The 27,270-nt window shown below is 43.1% G+C and overlaps 1 protein-coding gene across 7 annotated transcripts in view; it reads right to left on the bottom strand.

The window, feature by feature from the left end:
* The window catches only part of ANKRD26 (ankyrin repeat domain containing 26), a 125,398-nt gene that overhangs the window by 93,492 nt on the left and 4,636 nt on the right, over positions 1 to 27,270 (bottom strand). For 6 of the 7 annotated variants that reach the window (XM_068276422.1, XM_068276417.1, XM_068276418.1 and 3 more), the window contains exons 2-8: positions 20,822 to 20,936; positions 20,563 to 20,736; positions 19,084 to 19,190; positions 17,028 to 17,165; positions 12,476 to 12,627; positions 7,975 to 8,025; positions 4,182 to 4,218 (exon numbers count right to left, since the gene is read on the bottom strand). In XM_068276422.1, the coding sequence (XP_068132523.1) occupies positions 4,182 to 4,218; positions 7,975 to 8,025; positions 12,476 to 12,627; positions 17,028 to 17,165; positions 19,084 to 19,190; positions 20,563 to 20,736; positions 20,822 to 20,936 (774 nt within the window). The remainder of the gene's footprint in view (positions 1 to 4,181; positions 4,219 to 7,974; positions 8,026 to 12,475; positions 12,628 to 17,027; positions 17,166 to 19,083; positions 19,191 to 20,562; positions 20,737 to 20,821; positions 20,937 to 27,270) is intronic. The other variant, XM_068276419.1, reaches the window with a different exon arrangement.

The raw sequence follows: 27,270 nt of genomic DNA, 5'->3' as shown, positions 1-27,270 counted from the left end.
GGGCACTCTGCTATGGTAGAGTAGGTAGGGATTTGGGAGGGGGAGAGATTAGTGTGAGAGATAGGTTAGGGAAGGTGATCGTAGAATATCAGTAATGTTACCAAAATTCTACTATCGGTATTACCCGGTGTCTTTTTTCAATCTATGTGGAGGAGGAGGCTCAGTGAATGAAAGCTCAGTAAAGCTTACGTTCATATGCTAGATCCATCTCCCTGGCATTCATTTTTTTCCTGGATTTCTGAGCAAAAAGTGATCCAATTAATTTCATAACCTTTTTTCCTGTAACTTACCAAAATGCATCAAGCAAGGGTCTAGTATACATTTTGAAATTAATAAAAGCTTGAAACACAAAATTTTAAATACATTTCAATATTACTCGCTAAAATCTCTGCTCATTTATATTTCCAAGCTGCAGTTGCTGCTCAACCTGAACTTACACAAATGTAAAGGTGGCCATACATCTAGAGATGATGGGCAGTTTCGACCAAGAGACAAATCTCCCTCTAATCGAATCTGATCAGAGAAAGATTGGTTGGCTAATTCCCGATCAATTTTAACATGAACTCTCTCTGGATTCAGCCACATCTGTTGCCTCGCCTGTGCCCCCCCCCCCAGTGTATAAATGTTCCCCCGTGTGTGCATTTATACATTACCTGTCTTGTGTTACCCACTGCGCGGTGCTCATTGGTCTTCAGAATCCCCCGCAGATTATTGTAGGTAGGTAGCCAGGTACAGGTGTCCCCCAGTATAAGTACAGGTATCCCCAGTATCGGCTAGTTAGGTACAGGTGTCTCCAGTATAGGCCAAGTAGGTATAGGTGTCCCCCAGTATAGGCTAGGTAGGTACAGGTGTCCCCCAGTATAGGCTAGGTAGGTACAGGTGTCCCCCAGTATAGGCTAAGTAGGTACAGGTGTCCCCCAGTATAGGCTAAGTAGGTACAGGTGTCCCCCAGTATAGGCTAGGTAGGTACAGGTGTCCCCCAGTATAGGCTAGGTAAGTACAGATGTCCCCCAGTATAGGCTAAGTAGGTACAGGTGTCCCCCAGTACAGGCTAGGTAGGTACAGGTGTTGCTCAGTAGAGGCCAGCTAGGTTTAGGAGTCCCCCAGTATAAATGAACTAGGTGTAGGGGGTTCAGGTAAAAGCAGTCAGCAATAAGGAAGCTAATATGTGTACCCCGCACCCCCCGACCCAGCCGCTTTACATACCAAACCTTGTTCCAGCGATGGCCGCAGCCTCCCCACACAGCTCCGCTATTCTCCGGTATGGGGACGATTAGGACTGAGCAGTGTCATGACATCTATGACATCATCGAAGTCATGATGTCAGTCCCAATCCTCCCCATAACAGAGAATAGCTGAGGTGTGTTGGGAGGCTGAAGCCATCACTGGAACAAGGCTTGGTATGTAAAGCAGCTGTATGGGGTGTGGGGGGGTACATATATTAGCTTCCCTATCCCTGACTACATTTACCTGAACCCCCTACACCTATTTAATTTATTCTGGGGGACTCGTATGCAGTGCAAAAGCTCCTGAGCGGCATTTCCAATACTGTGTCGGGCATACCGATTTCAGAAAAAAATTTCTTGCCCGACACTGTGTCGGGCATACTGCTCCGGATGTTAAAAAAAACTTGGCCGGCACTGCCAATGAAGGTTGCCTGGGGACAAAATTTAGCATGTTTACAGCCAGGCCTGAATCATCTAAATGATGAGATTATACAACAGTTGTTTATGGCACTGTTTGCTTATCACTTTATATGTGGGGTAAATCATATCTGTGTTCACAGATGCACAATGTTATAAAACACTAAAGCGCCATACAGACATTTGACTTCATCAGCTGAAAATAATATCTGGGATCATTTCAGCTAACAATCCATCCAGCAGCCTCAGACAATAATGTATGTTGGGCTTGGCACAGCTGCTTGTGCTGCATTGCAGATTGGGGAGGCTAAAGCCCCGAACACACGCTTAACAGCGGTTTTTTATGCCACACAATTATCAAACAACTTTTGTTGTGAAACAAGTTGAAACAACAACAACAAAAAAAAGTTGCTTGCTATTGTTCACACAACTGATAAGACGTCAATTCAACAGTTGGATTGATGTCTTATAAGTTGTGTGAACAATAGCAAACAACTTTTTTTTGGTTGTTTAACTTGGTTTCACAACAAAAGTTGTTTGATAATTGTGCTGCATAAAAGACCGCTGTTGAGCGTGTGTATGGGGCTTAAAGAGAACCAGAGACGAAGCACCCTCATGTATTTTACCATATATATCAATGGGGACATTAGAGAAAACACCTGCCCTGCTCTCTGTTTCATTTTTAACTGTTCAGCTTGCTTCTTATCAGCCATGATAAAATCCCTGACTGAGCATTCAGTCTGGCTTTGCTCAGGAATTTTTATAGCCGAGTCTGTGTTCTCTGGTGCCTTTTCAAGCCCAAGCCTGCCCCCTTGTGGCTTTGCACAATAGAATAAATTGGGGTGCGCTGGGCCTATATATAACTGACCCCCAAAAGGGGGGGCTACCCCCTGTCACAATACTTACATGACACAAAAAAGACTTGCAGGGGGTATCTTCAAACTGTATCAAAATGTTTATTGAAAAAATCCAATACAACCTTCATAGTACCCTTATCCCCCCTTAAAAAACACGGCCGTATTTCCACTTGTCAGCTGACCATACACCCTCTCATACTCAGCATTCACTCAACAGTTTTGTATACAGAGATTTAGTTTCCTATATCACGTTGCATGTGACAGGATTCAGTCTTCTAATATAAACTGGACTGAGTAATAAATCTAGCAGCATGCAGTCACTAGGGATAACAAGTCCCAGCTGGAGCCAGACAGCAAGGATTGGTAGAGGTGACTGTTAAAGGCAATTTGCCCTCGCATATGGTCTCATGACTTTCTTCAATCGCAAGAAAGATTGCAAAAAAAAATAAAAAAAAAATAAATCACAAAATATCAGCCCCTATGTAGTCCACTGATACCAGTATCGTGGAAAGTGGTTAACCACAGCCTATTCCCGTAGTATTGGTTCTCCCAATTTCTTCACATGGGGAAGGGATGGGGGGCTTAAGTCCCTAGCCACATAAAGGTCACCATCGTGACCTTATGCAACAGCAGGGCGGATGATAACAGCACAAACAGCGGTGGTGAGAGCCCAGCTGGGCAGTGTCATATACCCGCACTCGTGTGTCTGCTTTGCATGGCAATATGCTTTATGTGGCTAAGGACTTAAGCCCCCCATCCCTTCCCCTGTGAAGAAATTGGGAGAACCAATACTACGGGAATAGGCTGTGGTTAACCACTTTCCAGGATACTGGTATCAGTGGAATACATAGGGGCTGATATTTTGTGATTTTTTTTTGCAATCTTTCTTGCGATTGAAGAAAGTCATGAGACCATATGCGAGGGCAAATTGCCTTTAACAGTCACCTCTACCAATCCTTGCTGTCTGGCTCCAGCTGGGACTTGTTATCCCTAGTGACTGCATGCTGCTAGATTTATTACTCAGTCCAGTTTATAGTAGAAGATTGAATCCTGTCACATGCAACGTGATATAGGAAATTAAATCTCTGTATACAAAACTGTTGAGTGAATGCTGAGTATGAGAGGGTGTATGGTCAGCTGACAAGTGGAAATACAGCCGTGTTTTTTTAAAAGGGGATAAGGGTACTATGAAAGTTGTATAGGATTTTTTCAATAAACATTTTGATACTGTTTGAAGATACCCCCTGCAAGTATTTTTTGTGTCCCTTGTGGCTTTGCTCAGGAATCATTATAGCTGAGTCAATATAGCAAAGCCAGACTGAATGCTCAGTCGGGGATTTTATCTGGGCTGTTAAGAAGCAAGCTGAACAGTTAAAAATGAAACAGACAGCAGGGTAGGTGTTTTCTCTAATGTTCCCACTGATATATATGATAAAATACATGAGGGTGCTTCGTCTCTGGTTCACTTTAAGGAAAAGTAGATAGCATGAACAAAGTAATTATCCAGGGGGAAAAAAAGAAGCTGACTAGGCCATTTGCTACCCGCCCTAAATTAGATCAATGTAGAAGTCAGTGGAAGCAATCACACTGAATCACAAAGATAAATGTGAGCATGTATGAACAATGAGCAAAAAAAAAAAAAAAAAAAGCATAAATAAAAATTGTAAAATTGTGAACTTACCGGGATTCAGAGTCAGCTTGGGAAATGTCTTCGGTCCCTGTAGATACAAAACATAATTGTTGTGATGAATCACAATTGTTACTACCATACAGGTACACAAATAGAAATTCAATTATTTTCCAGAATGTGACATCTATCACCAAGACACTGGACATTTGTGTTAGAATGGAAAGAAATAAAGTACCTGTTCAAAAGCTGGTCATTAAACTACATTTTTCCCTCTTTTAAAAAATTCTTGAATAGATTTTCCTTATAAATATTACTGCGTGTTTGGCGGTGTTCTGTGACGGACGTTGCTTGTATAGTTTGCTGCTGAATAAATGTCCAGGACTCAAGCTGGCAAGTGTTTTGTTTTTTTTATTGCATGGAGTGTCACAGTAAACACACACTAGCCACTTCCTGTCATCTTCATCTCAAAATATTTTTTGCATACATTTCTCCTTCAAGCATGACAGGATTAAAATGCTAGTGCATATCCTAATCATATCCCGAGTGGAGTACGGCAATTGACTTTTGTGTGTTAGCCTATCAACTAACAGACTAGTATCTCTAAATTGCATACTGAACTCTGCAGCGCACTGCAGCCACTTCTCTTCTGCTATTGCTCCTCTTTGACAAACTTTTTGCTGACTTCCGATGATCCGCTTGAAAGTCCTACCTCTAGCCTACACTCACAAAAAAAATAAATAAATAAAAAGTATATATATATATTTTCACCGCATAATACCCTCACAGTAGATCTGGTCCCTTACTGTCCTGCTCCACAACGTTCTGCCTCTGTCAGCCACAGTAAGCCAGTCGAGGACTACTGCGCATGCAGGATCCTGGTCACGCACCTCCTCAATTGTGCTACCGTAGCCAGGAGCCTTCTGTGCCTACGCAGTTACCAGTTTTACGATCTAAGCAGGTGCAGAATGCTCCCAAATATGGGATTTTGATTGAGGTGGCACGCACAGCTGGGACAGCGCATGAGGTGACATGACAGCGACACAGTGGTGTAGATCGGGAATACGGCGTGGAACCAGATAGATTATGGCTGCCTGGAAGAAACCCCAGGTAAGTAAAAAAAAAATCAGGGCTGTTAAGTCGGAGTTGGAGTCGAGGAGTCAGAGTCGGGGCAATTTTGGGCACCCGGAGTCGGAGTCGTGGTTTCAGAAACTGGTGAGTCGGAGTCGGGGTCACATGATTTTTGTACAAAATCCACAGCCCTGTTAAGTATTAGACTAAGGAGTCGGGAGTCGAGGAGTCGGAGTCTGAGCAATTTTGGGTACCCGGAGTCGAAGTTGGAGTCGGAGTCGTGGTTTCAGAAACTGAGGAGTCGGAAGATTTTTGTACTGACTCCACAGCCCTGAAAAAAAATTACCTTTTTTCCCCCCAGTTAGAGTTCCCTTTAAGTACAGCTTTAAAACTAACTTTTTTGGGCGAACATACAATGCACCTTGGTTCTTGCAGAACCTGACTCAAGAACTCACGATCTTCCGAATACGCAGCATGCTTACTCATCTCAATTATTCTTTTTTTACTCTATTTTTTTTTTAGGCATCCTTTTGTTTCTTGTAGTTGTTCTATGTTTTACAGCCATGATCTATACTAATCACTGACACGTTTATGTTGTTTACCACATCTGTATATGTTTATGCACCACTATACTGTATAATTTAGGAGAGCCAAGGGTTAATACATTTCTGCTGAGAAAAACGTATTTCTTTTAGTTTGCTTCATAAATGGTAAAGATTAATAGCAAACCTCTTTGCTTCCTTTGTTGTTATGTGCATACATTCCAGTGTTTCTGGCAGAACCTGGTAGGTTGGAGTACCAAATATTCCTGCCAGTAAATGGATTAGTTTACATTTTGAAAATTAGCAGTAAAGGCTCTGCTCTTTGCAGGAAATTACATCTGCAGCAAGGTAGATTTTTATTGACAGTGTCATGGCAACAGTTCTCCAGAGTACTACAGCCAAGGTTGCAAAGAAGTGCAATTAAGTTTAATATTGGTCCTAAATTTTTTTAGCTGGTTGAGAATCAAAAAAAAGGTACAGATCATCCTTGATAACATTTGATAAAATAAGACCTCTGATCTACACTTATGGCATTTTTTGAAATGAAAATTGAGTTTTCCTTCAGCAAAATCTGGGATTTTTTTTCTCACCTTGATAACCTGCACTAAGATAGTATGATGATGTATAATGTCGCTGTCTAAAGCAAGCCACTCTAAGGGGCCCATACACTGGTCGATTTCAGCCATGGATCAGAAATCGATTCTATCAAATTCCCAGATCTATTTGTGGCCAATTTCGATCGATTTGCGGCTGATTTGATCTATTTGACAGGATGGAAAATCTCGGTCGATCTGCTGCTGTCAGCAGATCGATGGCCCATAAAGTTGCATTGGATCTAATGGTCCAGTAATGCATTTAGATCGATTTCCAATAGATTTCAGTTAGAAATCTATTAGAAATCTGTTCCTAGTGCGTGGCACACATCAGATAGATTCCTGTCAGATTCGACCTGACAGGCATCTGACAGAAATCTATATGATGGTTGAATCTGATGCAAATCTATAAGTGTATGGCCACCTTAAAGAGACTCTGTAACAAATTGTTTATCTTTATTTCTTCTATGCTATAAGTTCCTATGCCTTTTCTAATGTGGTCTGGCTTACTGCAGCTTTTCCTAATTGCACAGTAGCTGTGTTATCTCTGTTATATGATCTAATCTTCTCTCTATAGTCGGCACAGTCAGGCTGAGGCAGTCAGACTGGAATGTGCAGGGCTGCTTGTGATTAGCTAGAAGCTGTACACACCCCCTGCAGGCTCTGTGTGACTAACACACTCTGCTTAGCTGAGCCTATTAGAAGCTGGTTAGTTTGTTTGTAAACACTGCCTAAAACTGGCAATTACAAGCCAGGTTTGCAGCAGAGAATGGCAGAAACAGCACAGAGGGGACCAGGAGCACATAATGAATAGAATGGTATGCTTTTTATTGTAAGAATTTCAGAGTACAGATTCTCTTTAAGGCCTGAAATAAAATAACTGGATTTTTTTGTCGTTTTGACCGGATTATTGATAGCTTTTATTGGGCCTGATATTTTACTGTACATTTTATCAATAAAAGGCCTTAAGCAAGAAAATACTCAGAATAATGTTGGCAGTACTTTTCCATTTACTTTTTGGTACTTTTTCGATTGCAGAGTACTGAGAAGTTATTTTAAAAAAATAAAATTTACTAGGAGAAAAAACGTAGGAGAAAAGTGAATTGGATCGGGCCCATTAAGATTAGGAAACGTCACAGATTTGTTTTATTTTTAACCCAACTAAAGGTACCCATAATCATGAGAAAAGTCATTGAATCTGAGTATACATGGCAAAGATCTCATCATGTGTCTGGTTCACCCCATGCAATTTCCCATCAGATAGATGGGTGGATAATTTCCGATACATCCGATCGGATTTCCGATCGTTTTCTGATCAGAAAAACGATCAGAAAACAGATCTGACCTGTTGGAAATTATCTATTCGACCCTTCTATCTGATGGGAAATTGCATGGCGTTTACCAGGCTTAAGTTTGCAGCAGATCTCACGGAAATGCACTTCATCCCTTCAATGTAGCTTTTGTTTTCGCCTATAATTTTTTTTACTCCATAAAGTATCTCTATTGGCATTTTTAGACGATCTCAAAATGTTACCCAGCAAGTAGACAAGCTACATGTAAATTTTATTGCATACCCATGCTAATTTAATCTTAACAGGTATAAAGCCACACTGATATCTGTTGTTTTTCACTACTGAATACCTTTCTTTGAATCTTTTTTTCTTGATTTTTGCTTTGAAGTCACTTGCAACTCTATATCCATACATTGATACAGCATGGAAAGAACAGATAAAAACAAAATGATAATTATACTGTGGTCAACAAAAGGTTAGCTGAATGAGTCTGTTAACCTCCCTGGCGATCAATTCCCCAGGATTTCTGTACAAAAAGTGATCTAATGAATTTTCATAACTTTTTTTTCCTGTAACTTGCCAAAATGTGTTAAGCAAGGGTGTAGTATACAGTGCAGGAGAGTATTAACATGTATGCACGTCAAACCGTTCACAGCATGTTTTGTATTGACGTGTACAGGATCTTCTCAAAAAATTAGCATATTGTGATAGAGTTCATTATTTTCTGTAATGTACTGATAAACATTAGACTTTCATATATTTTAGATTCAAATACACACAACTGAAGTAGTTCAAGCCTTTTATTGTTTTAATATTGATGATTTTGGCATACAGCTCATGAATACCCAAATTTCATATATCAAAAAATTAGCATATTTCATCCGACCAATAAAAGAAAAGTGTTTTTAAAACAAAAAAAAGTCAACCTTCAAATAATTATGTTCAGTTATGCACTCAATACTTGGTCGGGAATCCTTTTGCAGAAATGACTGCTTCAATGCGGCGTGGCAGCGGCGTCAGCCTGTGGCACTGCTCAGGTGTTATGGAGGCCCAGGATGCTTCAATAGCAGCCTTAAAGAGAACCCGAGGTGGGTTTGAAGAATATTCTCTGCATACAGAGGCTGGATCTGCCTATACAGCCTAGCCTCTGTTGCTATCCCAAACCCCCCTAAGGTCCCCCTGCACTCTGCAATCCCTCATAAATCACAGCCACGCTGCTGACAAACAGCTTGTCAGAGCTGGCTGTGTTTATCTCTATAGTGTCAGTCTGCTGCTCTCCCCGCCTCCTGCAGAACTCCAGTCCCCGCCTGCATCCCTTCCCTCCCTGCTGATTGGAGGGAAGGGACGGGGGCAGGGACCGGAGCTATGCAGGAGGCGTGGGAGCAGCTGAGACTGACACTACAGATGTAAACACAGCCTCACAGCATGGCTGTGATTTATGAGGGATTGCAGAGTGCAGGGGGACCTTAGTGGGGTTTGGGATAGCAACAGAGGCTGGGCTGTATAGGCAGATCCAGCCTCTGTATGCAGATAACATTCTTTAAACACACCTCGGGTTCTCTTTAAGCTCATCCAGAGTGTTGAGTCTTGCGTCTCTCAACATTCTCTTCACAATATCCCACAGATTCTCTATGGGGTTCAGGTCAGGAGAGTTGGCAGGCCAATTGAGCACAGTAATACCATGGTCAGTAAACCATTTACCAGTGGTTTTGGCACTGTGAGCAGCTGCCAGGTCATGCTGAAAAATGAAATCTTCATCTCCACAAAGCTTTTCAGCAGATGGAAGCATGAAGTGCTCCAAAATCTCCTGATAGCTAGCTGCATTGGCCCTGCCCTTGATAAAACACAGTGGACCAACACCATCAGCTGACATGGCACCCCAGACCATCAATGACTGTGGGTACTTGACACTGGACTTCATGCATTTTGGCATTTTCCTCTCCCCAGTCTTCCTCCAGACTCTGGCACCTTGATTTCCGAATGACATGCAAAAGTTGCTTTCATCCGAAAAAAGTACTTTGGACCACTGGGCAACAGTCCAGTGCTGCTTCTCTGTAGCCCAGGTCAGGCGCTACTGCCGCTGTTTCTGGTTCAAAAGTGGGTTCATGCTTCCATCTGCTAAAAAGCTTTATGGAGATGAAGATTTCATTTTTCAGCACGACCTGGCACCTGCTCACAGTGCCAAAACCACTGGTAAATGGTTTACTGACCATGGTATTACTGTGCTCAATTGGCCTGCCAACTCTCCTGACCTGAACCCCATAGAGAATCTGTGGGATATTGTGAAGAGGAAGTTGAGAGACGCAAGACCCAACACTCTGGATGAGCTTAAGGCCGCTATTGAAGCATCCTGGGCCTCCATAACACCTGAGCAGTGCCACAGGCTGATTGCCTCCATGCCACGCCGCATTGAAGCAGTCATTTCTGCAAAAGGATTCCCGACCAAGTATTGAGTGCATAACTGAACATAATTATTTGAAGGTTGACTTTTTTTGTTTTAAAAACACTTTTCTTTTATTGGTCGTTTGAAATATGCTAATTTTTTGAGATAGGAAATTTGGGTTTTCATGAGCTGTATGCCAAAATCATCAATATTAAAACAATAAAAGGCTTGAACTACTTCAGTTGTGTGTATTTGAATCTAAAATATATGAAAGTCTAATGTTTATCAGTACATTACAGGAAATAATGAACTTTATCACAATATGCTAATTTTTTGAGAAGATCCTGTATATCTGTTAATATCGCTAGGGAGGCTGACCATACATTTATTGAATTTTTGGATAGATATCCAGCTAATTTGATAATCTGATGGAATCTGCTAGAAATCGATGCCCCAAACGGTTTTCTTGATCGAATGATTTCTGTCGTTGATCGGCGGCAGGTCGGGAGCACGTCGCTAGCGCCGTTTGATTTGACAGCCCACAAAGCTGGGAGACACAGGCACTGATTTTCAAAGATTTCATGCTAAAATCTATTGAAAATCTTTGTGTAGTGTGTGGAGAGATTCAGCACATAGATCGCTCTCTGATCAGATAATAATTGGAGAGGGGTCTATCTGTTGGCAATATTGACCAGTGTGGCCACCTTTATAAAGAATTTAAATGGGTTAATGGCAATTGCATAAATTCAAAATAAATATCCACATTGTTCAGAACCATACACAATACAACAGCGACAAGTAATGGCTCTTTAAAAAGCCATGCTATCATTTTGGGGATAACTGCCCTTACAAAAAAAAAAGTGTACTTATAATGCAACTAGTCTGAATTCACATCAGATTGCCCCGATCAATAAAGCAGTTATAAAACATGATTTAGCTCCCTTGAAGAGGTCAGAGACTCTCGACAGCTTATGGGTTTTTAAAAAACCCTTCTCCAATACCATCATTCAGTACAATGTATGCAGGATTGCTGTAACAGAAATTATTATATCTAGCTCTGAGTATTTGGATGCCGAATCAGTCCCTGGACATAGACACCCCATGTTTTTGAATGGTGCACCAAATACTGCTGTGCTAAAATGCCAGCATTGGAGGGATTTGCCAACCCCCCACCCTCCCCCCCAAGCCACATGCATACATTATGACTGCCGCCTCCTCTCCCTGTTTCTCCCTTTCAACACAACCCTCTTAACCCACTACTGGGCTTCTAATACTACTACTGGGCTTCCATATCTGTGATCTGAATATCAAATTTGTGATCAACTAATCCACATATCAGGGCTGCTGGAGGAGTAGATAGAAAGTAAGTGTATTACAGAAACCTGTGTGCAGGCTGATGTGATGGGGCACATACACACGCTAGACTAAAGATGGCTGGGGCAGCTGATAATGACCACTTCTGCCGATAATCCGGCGTGTGTACAGTAGCACCTGACTGGCCATGCGACCACCAATAGCATTGTTCTCCCAGCTGACCCCGCCCGCCACATTCTCTCACACCAGCAATGCCCTCCCGCATAGCAACAGAACAGCTCGTTAGCCTGCTGGCATCTGTACAGCCTCAGCCCAGCGATGTCGTCTAAGGGTTAAGGCCCCAATCCCTGGCGGGCAATATCCATCAAGCCTTAACTTACAGACACGGGGTTCAGATCATAGATAAAAACATAATGGTAAGAAATCCAGTGGAAATGAATTTGAAATGCAGAGAAAAAAATGCAGAGGAATCTATGAGCAGCCACAGCATTCCTGCATACAGTGTACAAATTGTTGGTAACATGAACCTATTTTTAATCAAAAGACAGCTAAGGATGTCTTGGATATCCACAAGAAAGCAAAATCAGTAGCAGATCATTTACGTTACATTAATGATTGGGGGAAGCTTGGGTGGACTTAATATACAAATGTGATAAGTTCACTTACATTCTATGTCTGTCTATTTGCTGCCCCCACACACAAACAAACTGTGAAAGGTATGTGGCAATGACCTAGTGTTAATGTATTTTAGGAGGATTTTTACATATCATTTTCGGTTGGTTGTTGAACGCACTAGATTCATTCTCTTTGACCCTTGTATTGTATTATGCAATATGAGCATTCTGTTAGACAAGACAAATAACATTTATATCACGCTTTTCTCCTGGTGGACTCAAAGCGCCAGAGCTGCAGCCACTAGGACGCGCTCTATAGGCAGTAGCAGTGTTAGGGAGACTTGCCTAAGGTCTACTACTGAACAGTGCTGGCTTACTGAAGAGGCAGAGCCGAGATTCTAACCCAGGTCGCCTGTGTCAGAGGCAGAGTTCTTAACCATTACACTATCCAGCCACCACCAATCAGCTTGCAGTAAAACAGAGACACTTTTAAGAATGACAGTAGAAACAAAACATCAGAAATATGGAGTCAGGCTTACCTTCCCTATTTAGTGCTGGGCTGCCTAAACTAAATCCAGGTTCCACAACTCGATCAGGACTGCTGAACGTTGAGGGGCCCTTTTTCCCTCCACCATAAAAGGATGAAGGACGCTTACTCTTTGAACCATGTTCAATTATCAAATGAGAACACCTGAAACAAAAAAAGCAATTGAACCTAGAACATAAAAACTAACCTTTTTCTTTTGTTAAGTTTTCTTTCTTTTTTCACAGGTAATTCACATAATGAAAATTTGTATAATCCATAGTATGTATGACACATGAAGAAGAGCCTTCAAAGTAAGAACCCCCACCTCTATTGCTATAAATGAACTCTTTTTGACATAACAAAAAGAAAAAAAGAAGAGAACCCAGCTAGTGTTTTCTTTAATGTATTTACCGTATATATGTAACGACCAAAATCAGAAATCGGACAATTCTAGAATTGGCCAGCCGTTTCTAGAACTGGCCGATTTGACGTCGGCCAAAGTCCAAAATGCAGGGAATTTCTGACATTGGCCGGCCAGTTCTAGAAACGGCCAAAGTCAGTCGGCCAAAGTCAGAAATTCCCAGCATTTTAGACTTTGGCTGAAGTCAAATCGGTCAGTTTTATTCCCGTTTTGGTCGTAACATATTATATTAGCATTTTATTAGCGTTGACATACAGTAGCTGTAGCTATTAAAAATAAATACGCCACCAAATAATTAATTTAAACTCATGCCAAAATGCAAAATCATCTACCTTCCATTATCCATAAACTCCCATCCTCCTATCAACCTAATTTGTTAACATCCTGTGCTTTAAAATGAGCGACTATCCCGTAGCAGTCAGGTGACACAGGGGAGAGATCAAATTACAGTGGTGATTAGTCACAGATGAGGGGGGATGCATGGCTGGGAGGTGCCTTGCTGGGCGCTATGCATGGCTGGAGGGGGGCCTTTGCTGGGCGCTTTGCATGGCTGGGGGGTGGGGGGGGGGAAAGGATTTGCTGGGCGCTTTGCATGGCTGGGAGGGGGGATTTTCTGGGAGCTATGGCTTGGGGGGGGGGGGAGGATTTGTTGGGTGCTTTGCATGACTGGGGGGGGTTTTGCTGGGTGTGTTGCATGACGGGGGGGGGGATTTTCTGGGCGTTTTGCATGGCTGGGGGGGGGGATATGCTAGGCGCTTTGCATGGCTGGGGGGCTTTGCTGGGCACTTTGCATGGCTGGAGGGATTTGCTGTGCGCTTTAAATGGCTGGGGGGGGGGCAGCCTGCGCTATTTGCAGATCTTAGATCAGGGCGACCAGATCAGCGGAGAGATGCAAAGCAGCGCGCACGCTTCCCGCCCTGACCCATACACTTCACATGCGGAAGTGAGCAATGACGTCACTTCAGCATGGAAGTGTATGCATCTTGCGTGTGCGCTGCTCTGCCTCTCTTCGCCTCTCCGGTCTGGGTCGTCCTGATGTGAGGTCTGTGTGGGGGAGAGGTGAGCAGGACTTCGGGACTTGGCCTGCCACACTTAGCCAGAACGCGTTCTGGCCGGCCAAAGTCCGGAGGGAAAGTTTATTTCTTACATTGGCCGCATCAGCCAGCCACTTCTAGATTTGACTGGCCAGAACCGGAAGTGGCCAGACTTCGGGTTCTGGCTGTAACATATACACATTTAGAACACCTTTGTTTTGTGCAACAAACAGAAGTAATGGTTTTCACTGGCGAGACCATTTGCTGCACGCGCGGCACGCACGCACTTCCTTTCAACATTATACAAGGTTGTGGGCGCTGTAATGTGGGTGTCATAATTGATCACCACAAGTTGTATAAAAGCTCCAATATTTTATCAGGAAGAGTGAAGAGTTACAATATATTTCCAAAACTACTAGGGGATTAGTGACATTATTACAGAATTGTGTCAGATTCCACAAAAGAATACAAGGAGACAATGATTCTGACAAGGCAAAGACAGGGGCCCATATGCAATTCCACTTTTCTCCTACGTTTTCTCCTAGGAGATAATTTTTCATCTTCCATTTAAAATAACTTTCCAGCACTTTTAAACTGAAAAAGTACCGAGAAGTAAGTGCAAAAGTACTATCAAAATAATTTTTAGTATTTTCTTGCTTGCTGGTGGCTTCAAAGGCATTTTATTGACAAATTTAAAGAGAGTCTGAAGCGAGAATAGATCTCGCTTCAGACCTCATAGCTAGCAGGGGCATGCGTGCCCATGCTAAAACGCCGCTATAGCGCGGCTTAACGAAGGTCCCTGTCCCCCCAAACCCCCTCCGTGCAGCGGGGGAGCGCTTCCTGGTTGGGGCAGGGCTAACCGCCGCAGCCCTGCCCCATGCGCGTCTGTCAGACGCGTATCTCCGCCTCTCCCCCGCCCCTCTCAGTCTTCCTTCACTGAGAGGGGCGGGGGAGAGGCGGCGATGCGCGTCTGATAGACGCGACTGGAGGCAGGGCTGCAGCCGTTAGCCCTGCCTCCAGGAAGACAATCCCCACGACCAACTTGCCGACCATCTTTTGCGGGGGGTGGGTTGGGGGTGAAGGGACCCCCGTTTAGCCGCGGGATAGCGGCGTTTTAGCAGGGGCACACGTGCCCCTGCTATATATAAGACCTGAAGCGAGATTTAGTCTCGCTTCAGTGTCTCTTTAATATCACCTAGGAGAAAACTCAGGTGACAAGGTGAATTGCATATGACCCATGGTGTCAACAACACATAAATAAAGACTAGCAAGGACAATCTGTGATAGCCGGATGAAGATTCATCATGTATTATGATTGATTCATGTCATTTCTCCGTATGTTTCTGGGGGCTTTCTGTAGATGTCCAGTTCACCCCTCTCCCCCTTCTTCCCTCAGGCCAAAAAAACATACATACATACATACATACATACATACATACATACATCTATACAGATGAGGGAAAAAAAAAAAAAAGCTACAAAAGACTTTTTTTTTTTAATATAAATGTAATATTTGGTTTTTATTTCAAAATCTTGTAAATAGATAGGGATCAATAATGACCCCCTTTACCCATATACCTGGGAGGGGAAAAACCGTCCGGTGGTCCACATGCGGTGACCACACAAGTTCTTTTTCCCACTGATATATGAACCAATATTCTCCTAGTGGAGCAGTGTTAATGGAAAAATGCTAATCACCATTTAAATGTGTTAAACATAGCATAGTGGTTAGTGCAGGTCTACATCTGCAAGGAGTTTGTATGTCCTCACCGTGTCTGCTTGGGTTTCGTCCGGGTACTGCTTGGGTTTCGTCCGGGTACTCCGATTTCCTCCCACATTCCAAAAATATACTGATAAGTTAACTGAGGCGCTACACCTGCTACTGCTGGAATTCTGTTTTGTCCCCACTTTATTGCCTGATGAAGCGGGCTCGGCCTGCGAAACGCGTTGCACTTTTGGGGTACCATATAATAAATGTGATTGCTACTTTTCAGACAGTATTTCGTGTCTGCTTTATGGTGGTAAGTCCACCACTTCCTCCAAGCAAATTTTAAAAGCTTTTATCCACTTTTATTCTGCTGGCGCCTCTGTTCTCCTACTGCAAAATCGTGTCCACCCCTGGTGGAGGGGTGATCTACCCCTTTTTCTCATCTACAGAGAGCGACTTCTTAATCCTGAGTGACGACAGGTCTAATCTCCTCACCTGCTTATACAGTGGTTGCCTGTGTGGTAACCCACGTTTGTGAGTATATTCTTCTCACCGATTTGCTTTACTTCGTTTATGTTTTAACATACTACACTATATTGGGCTCTCGGTTTCTCTACATTTGATAAGTTAATTGGCTTCCCCCTAAACTGGCCCTAGACTACTATACATACACTACATAATGACTATGGTAGGGCTTGGATCGTGAGCACCTCTGAGGGACAGTTAGGTGACAGACGATATACTGTATATAGCGCTGCGGAATTTGACTGTGCTATTAAATACTAAATAATAATAATAACAACAACAGTCTCCAACCTCTCACGCTGGTGACTGTTGTAATCAAGTAAGACCCAATGTATTAAAAAAAAGAATAATCATATATGAGATATATACCTTTCTGCTTAAAGGACTTACGAGGTGAAAATAAACTTCTGAGAAAAACAATTATATCTATCCTACTTCTCCTAAAAATGACTTTTTTAGATATCCCAGTTTTATTTTATATTTAAATCTAGTTTTTAAGTTTTTACTGTTTCATTGTCTCTGCTCAATGACACATTCATTGCAGTATGCCAGAGCTCAAATGTATGAATTATTGAACCCTTTTATCTCTTTCCTGCTCTTAAAAGCCATTTACTGACAGAAAAAGGTTTTATGGCTGTAATTACTTATCAGTGAGGGTTATGCTATAGTCTGACCCAGTCCCGACACAGACAGAAACTGTCACTTGCATCCTTGATGTTTAACTTTTTCAGGCAGAGAAAGAAAAAAAAAGGAACACAGCATAGTTATTTGTGTGCTCGGCACTGTACATACACATGTCTATCTCATCATGTCACCTCAAGTCCTTTAAGGGTAAAAAATGTCAGTCATCGGATATTTTTTTTTTCTAAAAACTTACGCATGATGGCCATTCATAACAGCATGATCATCCGCAGTCCAACCAGTCTCATCTTTTACAAAGATGTCAGCGTTACTTTGCAGTAAATGTTTCACTAAACTGATCTGACCATTGCCGGCAGCAATCATAAGAGCCGTTCTGGAATACAAAAATTACAGGGTTAGTGCTCAAGTATTATCTAAAACAGAGGTGCCCACACTTTTTCGGCTTGTGAGCTACTTTAAAAATTAACAAGTCAAAAGGATCTACGTATGTGCAATTTTAGGAGCACAATTGTATATACAGAATGGACAATGTAGTGGGACAGATAAAAATGGCGCACAGCGCCATGGGAATAGAAATGGCGCCGCATAGACTTACAATATATAACGCTATTTAGCGTTATGAGTGTTAAAAAAATGGCACATGCAGGAGCTAAATTGTGTTTTAAGTGTTAAAAATGCAGGGGTGCTTGTGAACCAGTAAATAGCGTTTTGATTGGAACGCCATTTTTCACCCTGTGCCATTTTTAACTGGACCCAAATGTAGTGCGGCTGAGATCTACCACGAAGTCCCTGTGATCTACCGGTAGATCGCACTCTAATGGGCACACCTGATCTAAAACAAACAAAAAAGTTGTCTACATATCGCGCGCGCGTGTGTGTGTGTGTGTGTGTGTGTGTGTGTGTGTGTGTGTGTGTGTGTGTGTGTGTGTGTGTGTGTGTGTGTGAGGTTTATGACGTTTGTACACCTAATCAGGCATGTGCAGAGGGGGGCTCTTGGTGCCCAAGCACCACCCCCCCTTTTTTAAATACCCATAAAAAGGCCCCTTTGGCTGCAAGAAGAAGCTCCCCCTCCGGCTGTGATAAGCCCCACCCCTTCCCACAGGAAGTCCCACCCACACCTGCAGGAAGCTCCTCCCCATCTGGGACACTTTGGTGTAAAGAGTGCCATACAGGAATCCTAATGTAACCATCCCCACAGCTGTGGGTAAGATGGTGTCTCTCTGACACGTGTGACCTCTCCCTCCTCCAGCATCCACAGTGACCTCCCTCTCAACCTTGCACCCACAGGGACCTCTGCCTCCGCATAGGACCCTTACTGACCTCTCCCTCCCCAGCATTAGCACTGCAGTAATCCTGCGCCCCCAGCACCCACAGTGACCTCTCCCTCCCTGAGCACCCACATTGACCTTTTCCTCCCCCAGCAGCACCCTTCCTGTCCCCAGCAGCACCCATAGTGACCTCCTCCAGCACCTAAACTGACCTCTCCCTCCCCCAGCATACCCAATGACTTCCCCTTCCTGCAGCACCCACACTGACCTCTACTTCTCCCAACGTCAACCCACACCCCTTCCCCCCATAGCTGGCACCCAGTACTAACACGACACCAAGTACCTGCACCGAAGCCTGAAATTGCACCCAGTACTCACACCTGCACACAGCCTCCACATGGCTCCCACTTTCTGCACCAAGCACCCACTTAACCAGTACCTGCAACAAAAGTATCTGCATTCAAAACGCATGTGACATCCAATGCCCACCCGTAGCAAGCACCCAGTACAGGCATGGCACCAAGTAGACGCACCCTTGTCGCACCCAGTACCTGCACCTACATGACATCCAGTACACGTACCCAGATCTCACATGGCACTAAGTACCTGTAATCAACACCCGCATGACACTCAATACCCACCTATAGCCAGAACCCACATGACACTCTGTACTCACACCAAGAACCCACATGGCAACCAATACCCCCTAGCCAGAAACGAGGAGGGGGGGGGGGGGCATGCGGCCACTGGTGACAGGTCTGAAGCCAGCACTTCTGTGATTGACTGACTGTATGTGTGTTTGTTTTTTGGGCCGGGGGGGGGGGGGGAGGGATTAGCAAGGCCCCTTTTTTACATTTGAGCACCCCCTCTGCACGGCCCTGCACCTAATCCATGAATAACCAAATAATGCATAGTCCATCTCTGATTTTCAACTTTTCAACTTCCTATTCAGACACATGAACAGCTCAGCTATCGAGCCATTCTCAGACATAGCCAAAGGTTTGTTCTTTCTTCAAAATTTACCTTCCATTTTTGTCTTTGGCATTCACACTGGCCCCTTCTTTACTTAGAAATTCAACCATTTCTTGATTGTTTTCAGTGACTGCAAGAACAAGTGGCGTACAACCATCCTAAAACAAAAATCATGGATGTCATTAATACAGAATTCATAGGCTACCACCAAACCACAGAAATGATATTTCCATTATACCAAAATAATATCCCCCTCCTTAAAGGAAAACTTTGGTGGGAGCAATACGGTGACCTGTTGAAGTGGCCCTAAATTTTGTGCAGCACTTTGATGATGTATTGTCTAGATCAGTGTTTCTCCACCTTATCACAGCATGTGCACCTTTATGAAAGTTACGGTAGTATTTGAAGAGTACCCCCTATTTTGCACGAGACACACACACACCTATTTGACATAAAGGTAAGTGGTGGTGACAGAGGATACTGTTTGAGGAGCACTGTGAACAAAAAAATCTGAATGTGATCTGGTAACCTGATATACACATGTGCGAACGTTTGCATAAGCTGCTGGGCTTCAGATGCTGGAACTAGATGTTATGCAAGGAAATTGACACCTACAACATGATGCTGGCAATCAACAGGGCGAGAACATTTTTGATAGCGCATAACAGGAGACGACACTGAGACAGGCTGCATATTGCTGATCAAGTGTGAGTCAGAACTCCTATTTTTCAGAGTTTAGTTTAATCCTTTAGAACAGTTATGAGTTTCTAAATGCTGCTGCTGCTAAAAGGAAATCATGACAGGAATCTGCCCAGCCCATTTCACAGAAGAAACTTTGAAATTTAAATAGTTTAATACACCAAAACCCTTTATCCAGAATTCAACTGGAAGTCTGAAGCAACCAGCACCTGCGGATGCTTGAGACTCAAAGCAGAAACAGCAAGTTTCCTGGCCTATTTACAGGCAAAACACTACAGAATGCAGGATTCTGGGGCTCCCCCACCTATCCAAAGCCTTGGGGAAACTTTTATGCAAAAATCTGCCGGCAAGCGGGCAGGCAACCACGCCAGCCCCTCCCCACCACCATTCATGGCTACCATAAAAAAAATTGGAGGCCCCAACTTCAGCTCACTCTAGGCCACATTTCCAAAATTTGTTGCCAATATCTTGCCAATGCCTTGCAGACTGCTCCCAGACACTAGGATTGTTTGCAGAGGCCACCAGGCAGGACAGAGCCCACCTAAAGCACACAGGCTACCAGCAGTACAGACAGGTGAGGCCGCCAGCAGGGTGTGGAGTATATAGAGTGTGGGGATAGTTCAATATCAGCTAGGCCTATTTTTAACATTAAGTCTCACGCAAACCAGAAAGCACACTTATCCAGTGTCAGCCAATCTCTGTCAGTGCCGGATACTGGGGACTTTGCTGTACACTCCTTCACCTACAAATTTGGATCCTGAATTTTTAAAATAAGTTACCGTAACACTAAAGTCCTTAATACCTTTAGTTAGCATGCAAAATAGAACTTGCCTTATTTTCGGCATCAATGTTAGCACCATGCTCCAGTAGCTGCACTGCTACGGCCATAGATGGAATAAGAGCAGCAAGATGAAGGGCGGAATTTCCATTGACATCTACAATGTTGGGGTCTGCATCATGCTCCAATAGAATGGTAGCACAATGTTCCCGTTGACACTGTATAGCCTAGAAACAGAAACAAAATGCTATAGATATACACTTTACATAATATCACACCATCAATGACATTCGTTAGACACAAAACAGATACCTTGATGAGTGGAGATCGGCTGTCATTGTCACAAAGGTTTAGCTTAGCCTTGTTTTCTACTAACAACTTGACTGCATCTGAATGACCATTAGCAGCAGCAAGATGTAAAGGAGTCCTGAAAAAAATCAGATATCCATCATCAGTTATGTGATAAAACAAACCGGGTGTGTAATCCGTCTTTTATCAACATGGGCCTGATTCAATGCTGGGAGGAGAAGAATTCCCTGATGCCAATGAACTATCACATATCACACATACTTTACCATCTCATTCAATTCCTAAAGTTACCCCATGCATTAACACGATTGCTTTAGTGCTGCTTTTAGGTGTATGGTTTGGCAATAACATTACTTATATCCTATGGCCTATCCTATGCTATGTGACTTGAATACAGATTTTTTTAATATTATATTTTTAATCATAAAACAAACAAAAAAGTATGTTGGTCCCCTCCTTCCAAGCCTTTTTAATTCCTTTTTTAAAAAATATTGATCTAGATTTAAAGGGAACCTGAAGCGAGTCATATTTTTTTTTTTAAATAAACACATGACGTAGATGCAAATGAATATTACATACTAACCTCACCATCAGTTCCTCTCAGAAGCTCACCATTTTCTTCTTTAAGTGATCCCTTCCAGTTCTGACAATGGCCTCAATTCACTATGCTTATCTCCTGTATTTAATAACGTTTCTATAGTTATCACCATGGTGACGAAACATGTAGTATTCAGGAAACATTTTACCTCAGCAAACCTAAAGTTAACTCTTCTGTCTTTAAGTTAACTCTTCAATCCTTAAAATAACTCCAGCATTAAAGACAGGTTGTTAATTAACTGCATGTAAAAATAACTACAGAGGAGGTAACTTAAGGAATGAAGAGATAAGATAACTCTCTCACTGTGTGGAGGTACGTTTTCTCTTGCCTTATTATCTCCAGCATGATCTTAGTGAATTGAGGCCAATATTTTCTCAGAACTGAAATATGCCAGTTGCCGTCAGTTATATATTAGCAACTGTCAGTTACAACTGAATGTGCAAGGTAATATCCATGTTTCCCAATGGCTCAAGTGGGCAATATTACAGTTTAATAGTGTACTGACCAGGAAGCTGTTACGGTGTAATTGCCATTTTTAAAATGGAGGACGGAGAATTCCATTGATCACAGTGGACAAATGGGATGCAGGAGAGGAGTAGGTGATTGAGGAGTAGACTACATAGGAGGCAAGTATGACTTTTTATTTTCAGTTCAGGTTCTCTTTAAGACTCAAGAGGGATACAATGACTAGTACTGCTAATTTGACTTGAATTATGGTGTGGGACATTAAGCAAAACGTTTATTTGTATCTAGTATTTGTCAAAGAGTTTTCATGGTATTGGATGATTATTTTGCCTTTAACTATTTGTGGGAATGCATAAGAACTGATAATGCACTAATTCCCCTAAGAGGGGAACATGTCGGGGGCCTCCCTTGTTGAAGGCAGCTTCCAGATTAGTCACCCCCATGCTGGAGGCAAGGACGAGCTCTTCATCTTTAACCCTGAACACGGGTTCAGGAAGGGTGGTATGAGAGACAAATCCTGCCTGCTGTTAGAATGTAAGTATACTTGATTTCTAGCCTCATGTACTGAAGTCTAGTAAAATACTTGAGATACAGGTTCTCTTTAAGCAGAGTTTCTCGGAGAAGAAATGATGCGGCTTGTTACCAGGAACGTGTGCCTCTAGAAGGCCACATAATGGGTGTTTAGGTCGAACTGTACCTTGCAGAGTATCCACCAGGGAGACATGCAATTATGGTGCCTCATAAAAAAATAATAACATGGCAGTGCCAGCTGTGTAATTATGGCACACTTTTACCATGATTTAGCATGTTCAAATAGTGGCTATAAACTTAGCGGCATGCTTTAGCAGCGGTAGGGATGATACCCAGGAGGGTAGGTTAGTGTTAGGCATAGGTGGTGGGGGAGTTAGTGTTAGGCATAGGTGGGGGAACGGGTTAGTGTAAGGTTTAGGTGGTGAGGATTAGTGTTAGGCATAGGCAGGGGAAGGGGTAGTGTTAGGTGTAGGTGGTGGGGGGAGTTAGCGTTAGGCATAGGTGGGGGGTAATGTTAGGAATAGGTGGTGGTGAGGTTGGTGTTAGGCATAGGTGGGCTAGCAGTTTTTAATTCTGTATTATAGATTTTGTATTCCATAAAGTGAAATATTCTTTTACATATGCATGATATTTATTAATGCGTATACCCTACGCTACATATAGCTTCCTCATTGGTTGTTATTAGGCATAGGTGTGGTAGGTAGTGTCAGGCATTGGTGCGGGAGGGGGGTCTTAGTTTAAAGTGTAGGTAGGGAAGGGGCTATGGAAAAGCTTGGTTATGAAAGATAATAGAATATTGAGAATGTTACCAATAGTCTACTATCGGATACATCCGAGGCACAAAATGGAATTTAGGCATTGCCGTGCATCAAAATTTCCAAGGGCTATCCAAGCATCCTATCTAGGGCAATATCAGCCTGTTTCTGCAAAGAAAGGGCAAAAAGTTGGATTTGGCTTGGGAGAGGGGGAGTTAATACCGATGTCTTATTATTTTTTTTTTTATATAACTCAATTACCAAGCTGGAAAGAGGAAGTATCAGAGTTAAATGAAACGCACCCAGTCTTGCTGCTCGGTACTGCACCGCGAGGTCCTGAATTCAAGCACCTACACTGCTTTTAATGTACCAGGTTAGTAGTCCAGACACTGGCTACTTCCTGTACTACAGATTGCTATTGCCGTAGGCTGCAATCTTCTCAAAGAAGATGCCTTGTAATGTACATTTTGCAATCTGAATGATGTCATCTATTTACTAAGCAATTAAATAGTCTTTTAAGCCCCATCTACATGATGCGATTCTTTGTGCGATTCGTTTACCATTCTATTTACGATCCAATTAAATACGACATGTCCGATCGGGATTCGATTCAATTCGATTGCAAAACAATGGCAAATTGAATCGAATCCCTATCGAACATGTATGATTTAATTGGATTGTAAATAGAATCGTAATTGACTTGCACAAAGAATTGTATCATGTAGATGGGGCTTTAGATCAGTACCATAAGAAGGACTTTAAAGAGGAACTCCAGTGAAAATAATGTAATCAAAAAAAAAAGTGCTTCATTTTTACAATAATTATGTATAAATGATTTAGTCAGGGTTTGCTCATTGTAAAATTTTTCCTCTCCCAGATTCACATTCTGACATGTATCACATGGTGACATTTTTACTGTGGGCAGGTTATGTAGCTGCTGCTAGCTGTTTTGTCAGTTGGAGACAGCTGTAAGCAGCCATTTCCTGTCTGTGAACATTGTTACATTGTGACAGTTTGCCAAAAGTACCGCGGTACTCAGAGCTTCTTGTGGGAGGGGTTTCACCACAATATCAGTCATACAGCGCCCCCTGATGGTCTGTTTGTGAAATGCAATAGATTTCTCATGTAAAAGAGGTATCAGCTACTGATTGGGATAAATTAAAATTCTTGGTTGGAGTTCCTCTTTAACAACATATACACCAGATAGTGATAATTATTTTATTTCTGTATTGGTCCAAACATCATTAAAGGACCACTATCGCGAAAAAGAAAACCCTGAGAAACCCCCATGAGTCTGTACTGTCAGATTTTAATGCCTACTTTTTTCACCGGAGTGGTCCTTTAAAGTTTTCTTAATTATGTACACCAATGGCACTATATTGGTTACTTATGATTTTTTGTTGGCTCTGTTTCTTTGTTTGTTCTTAACTGTGTTTGGTACAAAATATTTTGTAAATCAGGTAAATATTTACAGTAAAAAGGTTTAGGTGGCCACTAATGGTCCAAATTCTAGCGAAAAATCATTAGAGCGATCAGAAATTCTGATCGGATCGGTTAAAAATAATCTCATTTGATGGGCACAATAGATTATGAAAGATTATAAAAAAAAAATCGTGAATGAGTTTTCTTCCGATCAGAATTTCTGATCGCTCAAACGATTTCTCACTAGAAATTGGACCATTAGTGTTCACATTTAGACTGACAGACAAAGATGTTGGGAAGGAATGATTTGGAAAGAAGGAATGATTTGTTAAGGATATTATTGTAACAAGCAATGTACATAGCATATACAGTACATAAATGAGTGAGCAATGTAATACAATTGTGTACCAGTGAAAAGGCAAGCATGGTATAGGGTTCCCATGTCATACAGTGCTAGATATCAGACATGCATCCTTTATCAGGTTTCTATAACAACCTTACTAAGGAGCTCTGTAAACACCAAGCATAGACACAAATTGCTACTGCAAGGAATTGACAGCTTACAGATAAGCTACCCAAGAGAATTATGTGTTTACTGAAAGTTTAACCAGAAGATCTGAGGCACATTTCAAATGTTTCTGTGGTAATTAGCAGAAATATCTGGAAGCAAATGACTGATCCACTATACCATGTTCAAACCCTTTCTTGTGTGTACATGTAGTGACACCGGGAAATTCGGGCACAGTGTAAAGCCGAAAAATGGGTCACCCTGCTCCTGAAAATGTCCCGGCCACAGTGGATTGTTCACCGCGGCCGAATTACACTGTTTTTATTGTAATTTGGGCACCGTCTCTCAGCCGCACCCAAACTACTGCCTGAGCGCCACCTATAGCCATAATACCCATTACGGCCTCTCGCTCTGCAGTCGGTATGACAGCAGAGCTCTATGAGCCGGTCAGGAGCCAATTTCATTGGCACATGACCCTGTGATCACTATAAGCCGATCTCAGGGTCAGGACAATCATAGTGACCACAGGGTCAGGAGCCAATGAAATTGGCTCCTGACTGGTTCAAGGACATGAAATAAACCCCCCCCCCCCCCCCCCCAAAAAAAAAAAAAAAAAAAACAATGCTACATGATCTGGGGGGCTGAATTGCTTTCATTTCCGTGACCTCTGGGGTCACAACGCTGGAAGGAGAGCGAGCTGCTCTTTCAGCGTCCAAGGAAGAGGGGGAGCAGCCAGGGACAGAGAGCTGTCCAATGGCAGCTAGGGAAAGCCTACAAAAATGCTCCCAGTGGGCATTTTGAGCAGGGAATCTCGCTCTTCCTTTCCTCTCGAGATTAGCAACAATCATTGTCGCCCATTTTGGGGTTTATAGCGTGGTGGTGGTGGTGGGGGCAGAGACATGTCATGAGGCAGGGAGCATGCCTGTGTCCCATCTAACCCCCCACTGCACCGCCTCGGGTACACTTTAAAGAGGAACTGTAACATAAAAAGATCCCCTGGGGGGTACTCACCTCGGGTGGGGGAAGCCTCCGGATCCTAATGAGGCTTCCCACGCCGTCCTCCATCCGTCAGGGGTCTCGCTGCAGCCCTCCGTGGAGTCCGGGCAGCGGTGACGTCATTATTTACCTTCCTGGCTCCTGCGCAGGCGCTCTGACGGCTGTCGGCTCCGAACTACACGGAAATACCCGATCGCCGTCGGGTCCGCTCTACTGCGCAGGCGCAAGTTTCCTGCGCCTGCGCAGTAGAGCGGACCCGAATGAGATTGGGTATTTCCGTGTAGTTCGGAATGGAAAGCCGCCACAGCGCCCCCGCTGGAGCCAGCAAAGGTAAATATTGAAATGACAGTCGGCACAGTCGCCGGCTGTTCGGAGGGCTGCGGAGAGACCCCCGTGGGACAGAGGACGGCGTGGGAAGCCTCATTAGGATCCGGAGGCTTCCCCCACCCGAGGTGAGTACCCCCCAGGGGATCTTTTGAATGTTACAGAGTCTCTTTAAAGAGTTGATTTGCATATTCGGGAATCATGCATCAAGGGAAACCACAGTTGCTCACTTAAAACTGAATTATCGTAAATATCTTCTGTTACAAGAAGGCAAACCATACTAAGCATTGCTTTTTATTAGGAGGGCTTATCGGGCTCTTTTAGCACTTTCCTAGTGGTTCTGGATTGCCATGAGCTATCGTGGTATTCTGTAGTAAATTATTAGAGAAACAGATGTGTGTATAGCCAGTTTAAGGCCCTTCTGTTTCCTGTTAAAGCATCATCACTATGGCTGTTAATAGTGGATGTGCAGAGATAACACAGCAAGTCCTGCAGATGGGTTCTTGTAGTTAGAGTACTACTCCAGCGTTCATACGTTATATTCAGTGGCCCTTTAGCAAAGCAGTCAGAGTATATACAATTCAGTGTGAAGCACCATTAGACACCAAGATGCATTGAAAAAGAACACTACTTTTTCGATACTAGATTTAGGCTAGCGACACACCAGGACGTTGCGTTTAGGGGACGTTATAGGGCACATAACGTGCCCCTAACGCAACGCCTGGTGCTCTCTGGTGTGGACGTCTGAGTGAGCCGCGTTGTGCAGCTCACTCTGGCGTCCGTGATGCGTACTCTTGGACACATGCGGCATCACGTGGTCCCGCCCGGCCAATCATCACACAGAGCGGCCGCT

This window comes from Hyperolius riggenbachi, chromosome 3 (assembly GCF_040937935.1).
Source record: "Hyperolius riggenbachi isolate aHypRig1 chromosome 3, aHypRig1.pri, whole genome shotgun sequence".
In the NCBI taxonomy this organism is placed as follows: Eukaryota; Metazoa; Chordata; class Amphibia; order Anura; family Hyperoliidae; genus Hyperolius; species Hyperolius riggenbachi.
Note: the sequence above shows the minus strand (reverse complement) of the source record. Positions and strands in the feature narration are given on the sequence as shown.